At 43.4% G+C, this 13824-nt stretch overlaps 2 protein-coding genes across 8 annotated transcripts in view; one reads left to right on the plus strand and one right to left on the minus strand.

Annotated features, from left to right (window-relative positions):
- Positions 1–616: 616 nt before the first annotated feature.
- LOC129681176 (U3 small nucleolar RNA-associated protein 18 homolog) lies at positions 617–10656 on the minus strand (the record flags this gene model as incomplete). Its single annotated transcript, XM_055613058.1, is given in 7 exon segments — positions 617–791; positions 878–1003; positions 3847–3935; positions 5611–5681; positions 7307–7405; positions 8724–8836; positions 10261–10656. Coding segments are annotated over 7 exon segments (1057 nt in total), but the record flags the coding sequence as incomplete, so codon positions are not given.
- Positions 10657–10806: 150 nt separating this feature from the next.
- Positions 10807–13824, plus strand: part of Mbtd1 (mbt domain containing 1) — a 52965-nt gene continuing 49947 nt past the window's right edge. For 2 of the 7 annotated variants that reach the window (XM_055613050.1, XM_055613052.1), the window contains exon 1: positions 10807–11055. The gene's annotated coding sequence lies outside the window, so the exon portion shown is untranslated. Of the gene's footprint in view, positions 11056–11177; positions 11350–11979; positions 12041–13824 lie in introns of those variants that run through there. The other 5 variants (XM_055613051.1, XM_055613054.1, XM_055613049.1 and 2 more) reach the window with 4 other exon arrangements.

Consider the following 13824-nt stretch of genomic DNA (forward strand, 5'->3'; position numbering starts at 1 on the left):
ATTCATACACATAAAATAAAATCATCTAAAAAATGTTTTTTTAAAATAGAGTATCAGGGGCTAGAGCTTAGCTCAGCAGTAGAATCCTAGCCTATAAGCAAAAAAGGCCTAGGTTTGGACCCCAACACAAATAAACAAAAATACCAAATAAAGAAAAAAATCAATTAATTAACAAGTATAAATAAAGCCAAACAATAGCATCTGTGCTCTAGAAGGAATGTTTACTTGTAAATTATGAACTTACCCTAAGTGTTTAATTAGCCATTCACTGGTTTTATTCAAGCCTATTTCCTCAACACAAGACAACTGCCAAATACTATTAACTAAACAAATTCTTACTTTATAGAAAACTGGGTATCTCCATAAAAGACTTGGGAGGCAGAGGCAGATGAATCTGTGAATCTGAGGGTAATGAGAGATGCACAGGAAGACAGACTGACTGAATGTCTGTCTCTGTCTCTCTCTCTCATACACACATACACACACACACACACACACACACACACACACACACACACACCCCTGGGATAAAAGAGTAGTTATAAATACTGGTAAATTCAGGTTGGGAGAAGGGGTAAATAAGAATGACCGACCGTGTGTTCAGCAGAAGTCTTACCTCTCACTTGGTGTACAGGAGTTAGCTTTCCAGCTAGCATATCATAGACATAAAGAACCTTGCTGTGCATACTTGTGGCTAAAACCTGTTCTCCGTTAGCACTGAAACAAGCCTTAAAGATTGGAAACTTTTCCAAATAGATGCTCTGGATTTTAGGGTTTGTTTTGCCATCAACCTGTAAGAGTATGAATGTTTCCTTTGGTTATTTCCACAGACCCTGTACTCTGTACTCACTACAAGATTTCATTTAGAAATGCATACCTGAAACAATGAGATAGCATTATCTACCCCAGAGACCATCACCACCTGTGCACCAGGATGGAACTGCACTGATGATATTCGAGCAGTGGTCGGCCGTTCAGCATTGGCAGGCCGGCAGTTCTTCATCTGTGGAAATACAAAGCTGGAATTTCATCACGTCAACTGGGTTAGCATCACTTCAGGCTGCTTTCTCAACCTATGGGTTGTGAGTTTGGGGCTGGACTACCTTTTCACAGAGATGGTATATCAGATATTTACATTAAATTTGTAACCGTATTAACATTACGGTTATGAAGTAGCGATGAAAATAATTTTATGGCTAGGGATCAAAACATGAAGAACAAACTATGTTAAAGAGTCAAAGCATTAGGAAGGTTGAGAACCACTGGCTTAGAGAAAGAAGAAAAAAACATTGTCGTCTATGATGCAGAACTAAACTGTAACCAGAGGACCAGTTAGCAAGTCACTTTACTACACAGAATCCACTGCACCATCTCTGAAGTGAAGGTTGAATCACTAAAGCCTTTTGCTAAGGCTCTAGCCCGATACTCTTTATTATCACGGAAGTAGCTGGAAACCCTTGAGGAAAAGCCTAACTGCAGGAAAGGTCACTGGGGGGATGTTCCTGAGACTATACTTTCCCTGACTCTACCTGTAGTCTCTCTGCTTCCCGGCCACTCTATGCCCTCAACATGATGTTCTTCCCTACCACAGCCCAGAAACAAACATACCAGCAGACCATGGGCTCAAAACTCTGAAACTGGAGCTAACCATGGTGATACATGCCTTTAAATCCCAGCACAGACAGAAGAAGGTAGATAGCTGAGTTCTAAGGCAGCCTTGTCTACAGAGGTAACTCTGAGACAGCCAAGGCTACAAAGGGAAACCCTGTCTCAAAAAAAACAACAACAACAACAAAAAAAAAAAACAAAAACAAAAACAAAAACGTGTGAAAATAACCAAAATAAATCTCTCCTCTCTCTAAGCTGTTCTTTCAGATATTTTGTCATGGTAATCAACAGTCGGATATACCTTTCTACACATGAAAGTCTAAATTTACTAAATATTTTTTGAGTACTAGTATAAAATAATGCCCCAAAGAGGTGTCTTGGTTAAGAGACCAACACTTGCAGAGAAATTTTACTTAAAATGCCTACTTTGATGTAAGTAAAACAAGATCAATGTCACTGGCCCCACAGTTCTTCGAGTCCATATTGATTTCTATATTCCACTTAGGACACACATGACTAGTTTAAAATGATGGTGATCTCTTATGTCATTTGGACTATTCGCAGCTGCCTGTACACACACGTTAAAACTTCGTTGAGGAACAAGCAAGCATTGCTTGTGTTCAGAATCACTGAAATTAAATGTGTTCTTTTTAAATGGAGCTTCATTCATTTCTCATTTGTATTGTGTATATGAATGGTGTGTGAGCATGGATATGTGTGCCACAGAACAAGCATGTCAGTCAGAGGCATGGTGCCCTTTACAGTAGAGGTGTTTCAACTTCAAGCAACAGAACAACAGGGAGCAAGCAGGGACAGCAAGTGTCATTCTTGTCTAACTGTAACTTACATACTACTACTTCCTCTGCCCCATCTCCATAAACACAGCATTTTATAGAAAGAACACTGTTTCTTACACAGGTTTAACTTGACAGATATCTGGCTGAAGCACTGTGCTGGAGAAGCACTTGGTCACTACAGTTAATAGTTAGACAGGGTGCAGGTAAACAAAGCACCAAAATGCTACCGGGAAGAGACAAGGACACACCATAGCAGTGCCCAAGGAAGGTGAAGGCAGAAGAAAACAAGAGACAAGGTTCAAAGGCAAGAAAGGACCCAGTATATTTATGAAACACAAAGGCCTGTCTAGGCCTGAGTAACAAATCAGATAAAAGAAGTCTGAGAAGAAACTGAGGATGTGGGCATACGACCACGAAGGACAAAAACACAGGAGGTTTTAAAAAGTAAGTGATATTGACCTGAGACTATTTTTAAAAGTGGCTACACAGTGCTCTTGCAGAAGATCCAAGTCCAATTCCCAGCACCCATACCAAACAGCTCACGGCCAACTGTAATTCCAGCTCCAGTGGTATAATGCCCCCCTTTGGCTGGAAATACCTAGACTCATATGCATATTCCCTGACATACACAGATAAGTAAATAAAAAGCTCCCTCTAGTATTACTATAGTAAGAACAGTTATTGTGGGATATTGCAGGATATTTTGATCACATTGTGAACCCCAAGACTATATACAAGAAAAACCTGTTTCCAGTTGTGGTATAGCTCAGCCCTAGTACACACCTTTAACCAAGACTTTCCTGTAAACAGGATTAAGTAAAGTCAACCATAGGTCAAGAAGCAGAGCAGGCTACCAGTTGACAGGGAGTGAACATGGGGGAAAAAAAAAGAGAGAGAGAGAGGAGGAGAAAAAGACACACAGAAGTAGAAAAGAGGGACTTTGGGTTAAAGGATTTTTAAGACATCGTGGAGAAAAAGAAGGGACTTTTTCCTTCTGGGACAAGTCAGCTGAGCAGGAAGATCAGCTGGATGCTTTCTCTGCCTCTCTAAGCTAACAGGCTTTCACCACAGCATCTGGCTCCTGAGTCCTTATTGGTAAAATAGATTGTTTGGGGTTTTGTTTAAAAACAACAGTTCAGGATGATTTACAGTGGACACAGAGAGCCCAGTCACATAACCACTGAAGCAGGCTGACTGAGATGGCAGCAGGAGACTACTACCCATAGAAACCAAACAGGGTCCCTATAAGCAGTAAGTAGGACATACTTAAGTAGCTCCCCATTATTTCTACAAAAGAAAAACCTAACAAATACTTATTAAAGCAAAATGACAGCAAAAAACCAACATACAAGCGGTATCCATAGTTGTATGGTATCCATAGAAAGCAGACTGGTTTTCATAGGTCAGTAACTGGACAGGTCCCAATTTCAGTAACTCTCACCTTCAAGATTCCTCTTGGAAGAGAAGTGGATGTGGATATGAAATTCCCAGTCCTTTGCAACAAATCATCTTCATCCTCTTCACTTTCATCTGAGTCAGATAAACCCACAAAGCTAATCTTTAGAATCAATCAGAAGGCCCTTCACTAACCCAAACTTCTCTTTTTCTAAATCCAACTCCCATCCTAGCTTCTCAATCTCAACTGCTTTTTGAGCTGAAAATGGTAAAAGCAAAACACACACACACACAAAAAAAGATGACACTGCACTTTATATATATATAGTAAAATTAAAGCTTTCCTGGGAAGGAAGACTCATACACAGATGGATACTAAGATGAAAGAAGATCAAGTTTAAAAAAAGCCAGCATTTCATTTAAAAAGAGCAACTCATAATTATGGCAAATAGCAACAGGGCAGACAGAGATATAGCTTAACACTATGAAAAGCAAGATCAACGCCAGCCAATGGTGCATAAGCACCTCAGTGAGGGCTAATAAGATGGCTAAGTCTTATATCAGTTTCATGCCCAGGATCCACATGGCAGAAGAAGAGAACTGGTTGCCACAAGCCATCTGAGTTCAAGACCAGCATAAACTTCATGAAACTCTGTCCCAAAATAACAAAAAATAACCAAATGGAAATTCTAGAACACAGTAATTAAAAATTTAGCCTCCAATGGATGTTTTTAACAGTGTCCCAAAATTGGCTGACAGATTAAAAAAAAAAAAAAAAAATCCAGACTACAGTACAGGGAAAATACAAGTGGCCTGAGCCTACCCCAGCACTCCAGTGGCAGAGGCAGAGGCAGGCGGATCTCTGTAAGCTCAAGACCACTTTGGTCTATAGAGCTCACTCAGTTTCCTGGCAAAATCCTGTCTGAAGCATGCACGAGTAGTATGTATCACTTCCAGGTGAAGCCAATAAAAAGAAGTTAATAAGTTTGAAGATATATAATAGATTTTAATTCTGTTTTATAACTGCACACAAATGAGATCTTGATTAAAACCACCTATTTATAGAATCTAAACTCAGAGTTTAAAGTAGGAAATATTTGATAACACAGGCAATCTAAAAACCTGCAGTTTCTATATTATCATCTGGGCTTGGTCTGACATCTGCTCCAGTGACAGATGTCCCTTTTCTGGGTGGACAGCCAGCTTAGTTACAGGTATCTTCAGAAAGGGCCCTGAACCAAGTGCTACTCATTTTTCCTTAATCTCATGCCCTAAAATAAAACAGTACTGTCAAGAAAGCAACAAAATTCATCTACCCTCTATTTTCTTTACAGTAAATAAGATGCTACAGGTTGACTATCCCTTGTCTGAAATGCTTAGGACCAGAAGTGTTTTGGAGCATAGGTTCCAAGTACCTGCATATATATGATAAAGTAACTCAGGAATGACCCAAAGCTAAACATGAAATTCATTTGTTTCATATATACCTTTTACATACTGCCTGATTTTACTGATATTTCTGATAATTCAACAGTTTCATAGTATATAATTTCCCACTCCTGGCTTCAAAAAGCCAGTGCTCCAAAAGTTTTACATTCTAAAACATTTCAAGTTTCAGCCTAGGATGCCCAACCTGTATTAAATAAGTCTATGCTATCAAAAACAGGGACTTCCCTCAGAGAAATAGCAGACTTTAAATCCAACATAAATGAGGAAGGCTCATTTAAAACAGATCATTTTTAAAAGCCTGGGAAAACTCCAATAAAATCATAACACAGAAACTTAATAGCTTAGAGACATCAACACTCACCATCTGAAGACATTCTCCGCTTGCTCCCAGTCTCTGCCCAATCAGGTACTCCTCCCATGGCATGCTGGAATCTAAGAAAAACAAAGATCCTGTGGTAACACTGACTCTAGATGGATTTGACCACCCTTTAGAGTATATATAAAATCTCTTCCAAAATTAGTACCTTTAAAAACAAAAAGCAGGATTTACTCACACAGAATGCTCCCAAGCTCTCTATGCTGCAAAATCAGGAACTTCTGTCCACAGAAACCAGCACTAGATACACTGCTCCTCAATCCATATTTGTTGTTCAATTTACATTCATTACTGGTAAGGTTGCTCTTACCAGTTCATTATAGACATTTGGAACTACGTATTTTCTTTGTAGTTATAAACCAATGCCAGAATACAAAGATTCATAAACAACATGTTTGAAAGAAATATGTCTGAAAACAAATGACTAGAATACAAAAAAATTCACCAGTCTCATTCAGGCCCAGTGGCACAGCTCTGTAATGGCAACTGTATGGGAGGCTAGGGGAAGAGGATATTAAGTATGAAACCTACAAATACTAGAGGGAATCCCAGGTGCCATCTTGGTCAACTAAGGAAAAGTCTGTCTCAAAATAAAGGAAGGGACAGGCAGGAATAGTATAGTGTCAGTATATATCCTCAGAAATATAGTGCTTACCCAGCACGCCAGAAGGATTTTTGTAAAACACTAACTGGGCCAGGCATGGTGGCACACACTTAATCCCAGCACTCAGGAGACTGACGCAGGAGTCTGAGGACAGCCTGGTCTACACAACAAGCTCTAGGATAGCTAGCAGTACATACACAAAAAGACCACATCTCAAAAAGCAAAAATTTAAAAATTAAATTAAAAAAAACACTATATTTGAAATTTTATTATTAAAGTCCTATTATACATAGGGCCTGAACCCAATTCACAGTACCATATAAAAACAGGTGTGGTTCCACATATTTATACTCCCATCACTTGGAAAATGGAGGCAGAAGAATCAAAGTTCAAGATCATCTTTAGCTATATAGTGAGTCTAAGACCATCCTGGGCCATAAGAGCCTGGAGAAGACGATTTAAGACTTCTTTGGGCTATACTTGCCACTAAGCCTAATGACTTAAGTTCAATCTCTGGCACCCACATGGTGGAAGGAAAGAACTGACTCCAGAAAGACACACACAATAGTGAATGTTGGGGAAAAAAAAAAAAAAGGTAGCAAAATCAGTATCATGTTAAAAAAAAAAAAAAAAAAAAAAAAAAAAAGAAAAAAAAAGCAATAAAGTTTTAAAAGTATGTTGGTTTAGAGTAAGAGCCAAAAGAACTTGATAATGACTGGTTAGCTACTACTTTCTTAGGTATGACACTGACTATGCAAGAAAGTCTCCTTAATCTTACGGTGACTGACACACACTGAGAAATTCAGGCATTAAGTGTCACATTATCCACATCTCTCTCTCACAAACTAAAAATACAAATACTCAAATACTTACATGAGTCACCGTAATACCTACTTTTCATGGTATGTGTGTATATCTATATATAAAGATACATATAATAATAATAAATAAATAATAAATTCACACATGCCTAACATTGTATATGACTTTTCGGCTGTTACAGCCAAAAACAAAGCAAAGATAAACAAACAGCTGTTTATTCACCTCTTGGTATATCACAGAAAAAAGGATACTTACTCTTCTTTAAGCCTCTTTTGAAGCTTATCTTTTGTAAGTTTACTTTCGCTGGCATTTTTCATTATATCTTTCCGAAACCGATTGTTCATCATATCAACTCTGAAATAAAGAACAAGCATATTTTAAATGACTCAAAGGTCTGACTATCTGAAACTTGAAAATCTCTGTGCAAAAGAAGTGACAAAGTCAGGTGTAAGAAGTATGGCAGTGACCCACGCCTTTAATCTCAGCGCTCAGGAGGCAGAAGCAGGCAGGTCTCTGAGTTAGAGACCAGCTTGGTCTATACAGAAAAACCTTGTCTCAAAAAACAAAAAGGAAAGGAAAAAAAAAGGTGAAAGAAAATATGCAGTAAATATGGAGGAGGGAATTTTAAAGGGCAATAGCAACTTTATGCTTAGCATGTATAGACCTGGGTTCAATCTATAGCAAATAAAAGTTTGAAATCCTTAGCATGTAAGAAATCTGAGACAATAAGATCTCTAAGCCAGGTGTGGTGGCTTATGCCTATAATCCCAGCACTCAGGGAGGTAGAGGCAGGTGGATCTCTGGGAGTTCAAGGACAGCCTGGTCGACCAAGCAAGTCCAGGAGAGCCAAGGCTACACAAAGAAACCCTATATCAAAAAACAAAAACAAAACCTCTAATAAATAAAAATAAAAAAACATATATAGTACACACATATAACACCTATCAATTTGGCGCAACAAAATTGTTTTATCATCAAACTAAGAAAGTCTGCAAAACAATGAAAACCCTCACTGATTATATTTTTAAAAGATTGAAATCCACACTTTATAGGAAGAAGATAAACCTTTAGTCTCTGATCAAACACTACCCCCAAATAACCTTTAAGAAATTAATTACAACTACAAAAAAACTTTATTCATAAAAATTTTATGCTGGTATTCTTAAATAGAAAAAAGATCATTTGTTTAGTAAATTTGTATTTGTTTTGTACAAGGGACAACTTCCCTTCCAATACAGCTTTACAAAGAAAAAGTAAAACTATTATTTAAAGTGAATATGCAGTATATGCTCATATTAAATACAGTGTGCTAGCTTTATTTGAAGCTCTCAGTTTCAGGCACCATGCTAGAAATTCTATATGTATCATTTAATCCAATGGCCTTGTGCTATAGTTACTTTTCTTACCCTCATTTTACAAAGTAGCTTCCAACTGTCCAGTTAGAAAGGCATGCTAAGAGGAAACACCAATGATTACTTAGGCAGTATATCCAGCACTTAAGAGACAGTGAATGACCACTCAATATAACAGTGCCTTTCTCTCAGATACAGAATCATAACCACCTTTCTCCTGAGCTTTCATATAATCATACTTTCCAAGTCAATCATTTGTAAAAATCTCCAAATTAACTTTTAAAGTGTCAGGGGGATTCTGAATGGAATTGGTAACTTACATTTCCTCTTCCTCATCATCTTCATCCACCCAAACTGGCTTCTTCTTCTGAGGAAGATTATCTTTCGTTTCATTTTCCACTTCCGAGTCATCTGAGCTTCCATGCAGTTGTCCCTACAGAGACAAACCAACTTCAGGTCACTGCGATTTTCCTCTGAGGTAGTGGTCACTGCGATTTTCCTCTGAGGTAGTGGCAGACACCAACCCCATAACACCTAGATGGCTTGTAGAATGTTCTGCTTTTCTGGTCTGCTGAGGAAATAATGTGATGGAATACCACGTAGCACATGCTGAAGGAGAAAGATGGAAAGAGCAGACCCACTAGGGGGAGGAGAACAGGGGGCAAAGCAGGATGGGACAGCCACACAGAGACAAGAACACTGAAAGCTAAAGACCACAGCAGACAAGGGGAAAAGGTAAGTGGACAGATAAAGAGCAAACATCAAAACTTTATTACTGAACCCACGATGTCTAGAATCCCACACAACATAATCTGTGTTTCACAGCCAAATTAGGAAGATCTTTTGTTCTATGTGCTTAGTTTTGACCTCCCTAAAACTTACAGCGCACTCAGAAATAGCTCTCAAAAACAAACACGTAAGTGAAAATGATCCCCTTGAAATGAGCTGAGCTTTTCCCCAACCCACAGTGTCCTCGTAGTCCTACACTTCTGATACAAGATCTTTCAGAGCCCAACAAAGGATTCCTTCAGATACAGAACTGTTCTCCACCTCCCAAAGGAGACTGCTGCAGCTTTCCATCGAAACACGCACACAAAAGGTTAATTCAGCAAACACTGAATCTCGTTGAGGCTTTCTACCACCCCATCTAAAAGAGGTCTCCTTCATAAACATTTAATTCCCTTTCCCAAATGTTGTCATTTTTCTTCTCCACCAACACAAGCTCCAAGTGAGGAGGGGGTTTTGTTGGCTTTCTCCAGTGCTGTGTCTCCTTCCTGTGCCTAGGACAATGCCCGAGGTTCACTATCTTAGTTAATACAGAAGAAAAGTAATGACAGTGCAGAAATCACCAATCACGAAGGATCTGCAATTGCTACGAAGAGTAAGATTCCGAAGAAATGCTAGAAATGAATACACTGATCATTCTCAAAAGTTGGGCGTGGAAATATTAAAACGCAAGCTTTAAGCTTTCTGTCCACGTATCGGTTCCATCCACGAAATGGAACCGCGACAGGTGACCAAAAGCCCACCGCCGTGGTTCCAGCAGAGGGTACCAGCACCCCAAGATGCCCGACCCCACTGCAAATCAAGCCGGCAGCTGAGCGCCTGCTGGACGCGAGGTGCGGCAGCCCCTTCGGGGCGGAGAAAGGCAGCGTCTCCGCCCTCGCCGGCTCGCAGGCCCCAGCGCCGGAGGCGGAGAGCGCCCCGGCGCCCCTCGGCGCCCGCGGTCGCCGGTCCCTCCCACCTGAGCGCCCGGCGCCACAGGTCCCCCCCCAGGCTCCGCCCCCGGGGCCTCGCCTCCCGCCGCGCGCCCGGCTCCGGAGCGTGCGCCCGCTCGGCGAGCAGGCCTTCCCTCACCCGCGAGCTCCCCAGCCGCCGCAGCAGCGCGTCCTCGTCGCCCTCGACGTCGCCGAAGACAAGCTGCTCCAGGCACCGCTCGGCGGCCGGCTTGTCCAAGTCTTCGAGCGTCAAGCGGTTCCGCTGCCGGAGCCGGCTCTCCTCCTCCTCCGCCGCCGCCGCCGCCGCCGCGGTGACCGCGCTAGGGGCCGCCCTCGGCCCGGCCGGCTGCGTCCGTTGGGATGAACCGGCGGACTTCCGGGGCGTCCTGCCGCTCCCGGGTCTGGCTTTCCTCCCCGGCGTCGCGCCGGCTCTCCGAGCTGCCTTCGTCCGGCTCCGGCGTTCGGGCGGCATCCTCGGGTCTGAGGAGAAACGCACACGTTCACGTGGAGCGCCACTGCGCATGTGCCAGCGCTTCCTGCCCGTCGCCGCGGCCCGGCCCCGGGGAGCCGGAAGGAGGCTGCGCCGCCGCGCGCCACGTGACCGGCACTCACGCGCTACGTCACTCCCACTCCGCCCGGCGGCCCCGCCCCGTGTGGGAGTTCCTCTGGGAAGGCCAATCTTCCGGGTGTAGGGGGAAGCGGCGTGACTGGAGTGGAAATTTTCCCCGACACAACTTCTCAGAGGCAACCTACTGGAAGGGACCCAAGACGTCCGGAGGACAAATGAAAGCGGCCGAAAGGAACTTGTCTCCCTGCGGACTCTGAGCCCCGCGCCCTGCCGCGAGCCCTCATTACCTCATCGCCTGCTGCTCTTGGTACGGTCCTTAGAGTACGGAGCCTGCAGAGGGTCCCACGCTGGAGGGGAGAGAGGAGGGTACGTGGGGAAGTGGGCCAATCGGGGCGCGGGTCACGGCGCAGGCGCGCTGGGGAGGGAGGGCTATGCTAATGTTGTTGATATCCTGGGGCCACCCGAGTTAAAAGGGGGGAAATCCGGGGGCTGCCGCCGCCGCCACTGGCCCGGGTCCAGCTGGGGGTCCCCCCCAGTGTAGTCGCCGCAGTCCCGGGGAGAGGCGCCCGCCCCCTGCTCGGGGGGGAGGGGGCGCCGCGGGCTCGGGGAGCACGGACGGCCCCTACCCATGAGGCCCTGATGGAAAACACAAAGGATCTGGTGAGAGCCGAGCGCAGCAGCCGCTTTGTGTGCCAGGTGGGGGGGGGGACGCCTGCAGCTGCCCGGCCCCAGGAACCCCGCAGCTCCGGGACCCCGCTCGCGGGCCTGCTGCTTCATCCCACGCCCCCTCCATCTCCGGAGCTCCCCTCCCCCTACTGGCCGTTAAACGTTCAGGAGTTCCCCTCCCCCCTCAACCCCTGACTTGGGGTTCTCTCTTACTGCTCTTAGGGAGAAAAGAAATGAGAAGAAAGTTTCTCTCTGCCCCTCTCCAGCCTTGTTCTGGCTGAAGAGAGAGAGTGGATTGGAGACTTTTTTTTTTTTTTTAAGCTGCCAACGGTGGGAGAGTGGTGTCCTCATGTCCTCCTTCTCTGGGATGTGGGGGCAGGCGCAGACAGAGTTTAAGGGGCTTTGCAGGGAAGGGAGCCCGCTATGGGGCCTGTGCCGTGAGGCATTTTGCACGTGGAGGTGCTGATGTTGAAAGGGGGCGGGGTGGGCTCGTGTGGGAGGGAGACGTAGGAGTGGTGTCGGGGAGTCAGCCGCCCAGGCTGCTGCTTCAGAAGGGTTCCAAGTCGGTGGGCTTTCCATCCTCCTTACGTTCTCCTTTGTGAAATAGAAATCCTAACATTTCAGAGTCGGAAGAGACACTAGAAGTCACCCAAAGCAGCTGCCCCTGTCCAGCTTCTGGCGAGTGGTAGGTAGTCTGACCTCTGCTTAACCCTACATACATAGAAACACGCACTACAGCCCAGGAAAACTGCCTTCTGTTTGTTTGTTTTTCAGTCTTCCTGATCCTCGTTTGCTTGCCCTTATTCGACCCTCCAGTCTCATTCATGTCCTGATTAAGTTGCTCCCTTTTTTTACTTCTCAAATTTGTTCTCACATCCTCCTCACCCACCCACTGCTCATTGGCCTATATTTTGTGCGCCAGGAAAGAACAGCAGGGAAGTGGAGGAAGGGGGATGGGCCGAGAGTTAAGAGATAAGTGAAGGCCAGCTGAAAACTTTGCTGGGGCAGTTGCAGGTGTGCTGCGTACATGAGTGCTGATAGTTGATGCTCTTCCCCGGGAAGCTAGATGATTGCTATGTAGGGATTTCGTGGCCGTTTCCCTAGTATTCCTCTTTGAGATTAGGAATGTTTTCCAGCCAACTTCTTAAGACTGTCAGTGTACATTTGCCTTTTGCCTGAATCGCTTTTCATAAGAATGCCTGAAATTGGGTCCGGGGAAGGATCGAATAGTGTTAAAGCTGATAAATTCAATACCTTGGAGACAAATAATCAAAATGTTTCCTTCCCATCATTTTGACTTGTGGTCTTTGCATATAATGCCCTCTCCAAAAGGGAAGGTCCTACCTCATAATTTTTTTTTTTTTAATGTTCATTTATGGGGTAGGACAGCGTGTGTGTGTGTGTGTGTGTGTGTGTGTGTGTGTGTGTGTATCAGAGGACAGGTTGAGGTAATCATCTTACATTCTGCCGTGTGGAACTCAGGTCATCAAAGTTGGCAGCAGGGGCCTTTACCTACCTGCCTACCTTCGGAGCTGTCTCCTCTCTCTCTCTCTCATTGTGAGAATTCTATCTTAAATGAAAAGAGCTATTTATAACACTCTCATGTTTAATTTTGAGTTTTCAGTATTTTTAATCCTCCCTACATTAATAAACTCCAGAACTCGTCAGTTGTTCACTTGCAGATACATATTGGCACCCATTGATATTCCTAATTCCTAGTAGCCTCCTGACAGAGGCTTCTTCAAACGTCCTTCTCCTCCCCACCCTAGGATAGAGGCTGTTGCTTTGCTCTTGGTGTTTCAGACTGTTTACCTCAACACCAAAGAGTGTTTAGAAAGAAAATAGCTGATTTTTGCACCACCTCCTCTGAATAACAAGTGGCTTCTATTTATATAGAACCCCATATTCAAGGATTGCAGATGTCTTGCAGATTAGGGCAAAAAGCTGTCTTGAATAAGTGTCTGTTCATGTTTTCTAGCGAGCCAAGGTTTTTAACCATTTTATGACTTCATGTGAACATTTTCTCTCAGGGCTCCTCAGTGTTTTAATGTGGATTTGAATTCTAGCTTTGAAAATATACATAGCTTTTTACTCCCATCTTCAAAGTTTTAGTCAGTATGGAGTCCAAGGTTTTTTTCTACTAACTTTAAACGTGAACTGTCATGACATAGCTTGACTGACTTTGGAAGCATTTGCATTCTAAACACGAGACAGGAACAACTGGTTTTATTTTTAAAGAGGGCATTACTGTGTTTTTATGGTTAGCTTTATATGGATCTTATTATCTTAGTCTTCCAGATACTCGGGTGTTCCTCCTTGTCCCTCAGTTACTTTTGTAAATAAAGCAAATTATTTTAAATTATGTTAGAAATATTGAAACTAAGGGAAAATTGCAGTTTATGGGTAAAAACAGCATATTGATGTCATAGCCATTAAAGTACTAAATTACTGAAAGCCTGGAGTGCTCAG

This window comes from Psammomys obesus, unplaced genomic scaffold (assembly GCF_907164565.1).
Source record: "Psammomys obesus unplaced genomic scaffold, mPsaObe1.curated_primary_1811, whole genome shotgun sequence".
Taxonomy (NCBI): Eukaryota; Metazoa; Chordata; class Mammalia; order Rodentia; family Muridae; genus Psammomys; species Psammomys obesus.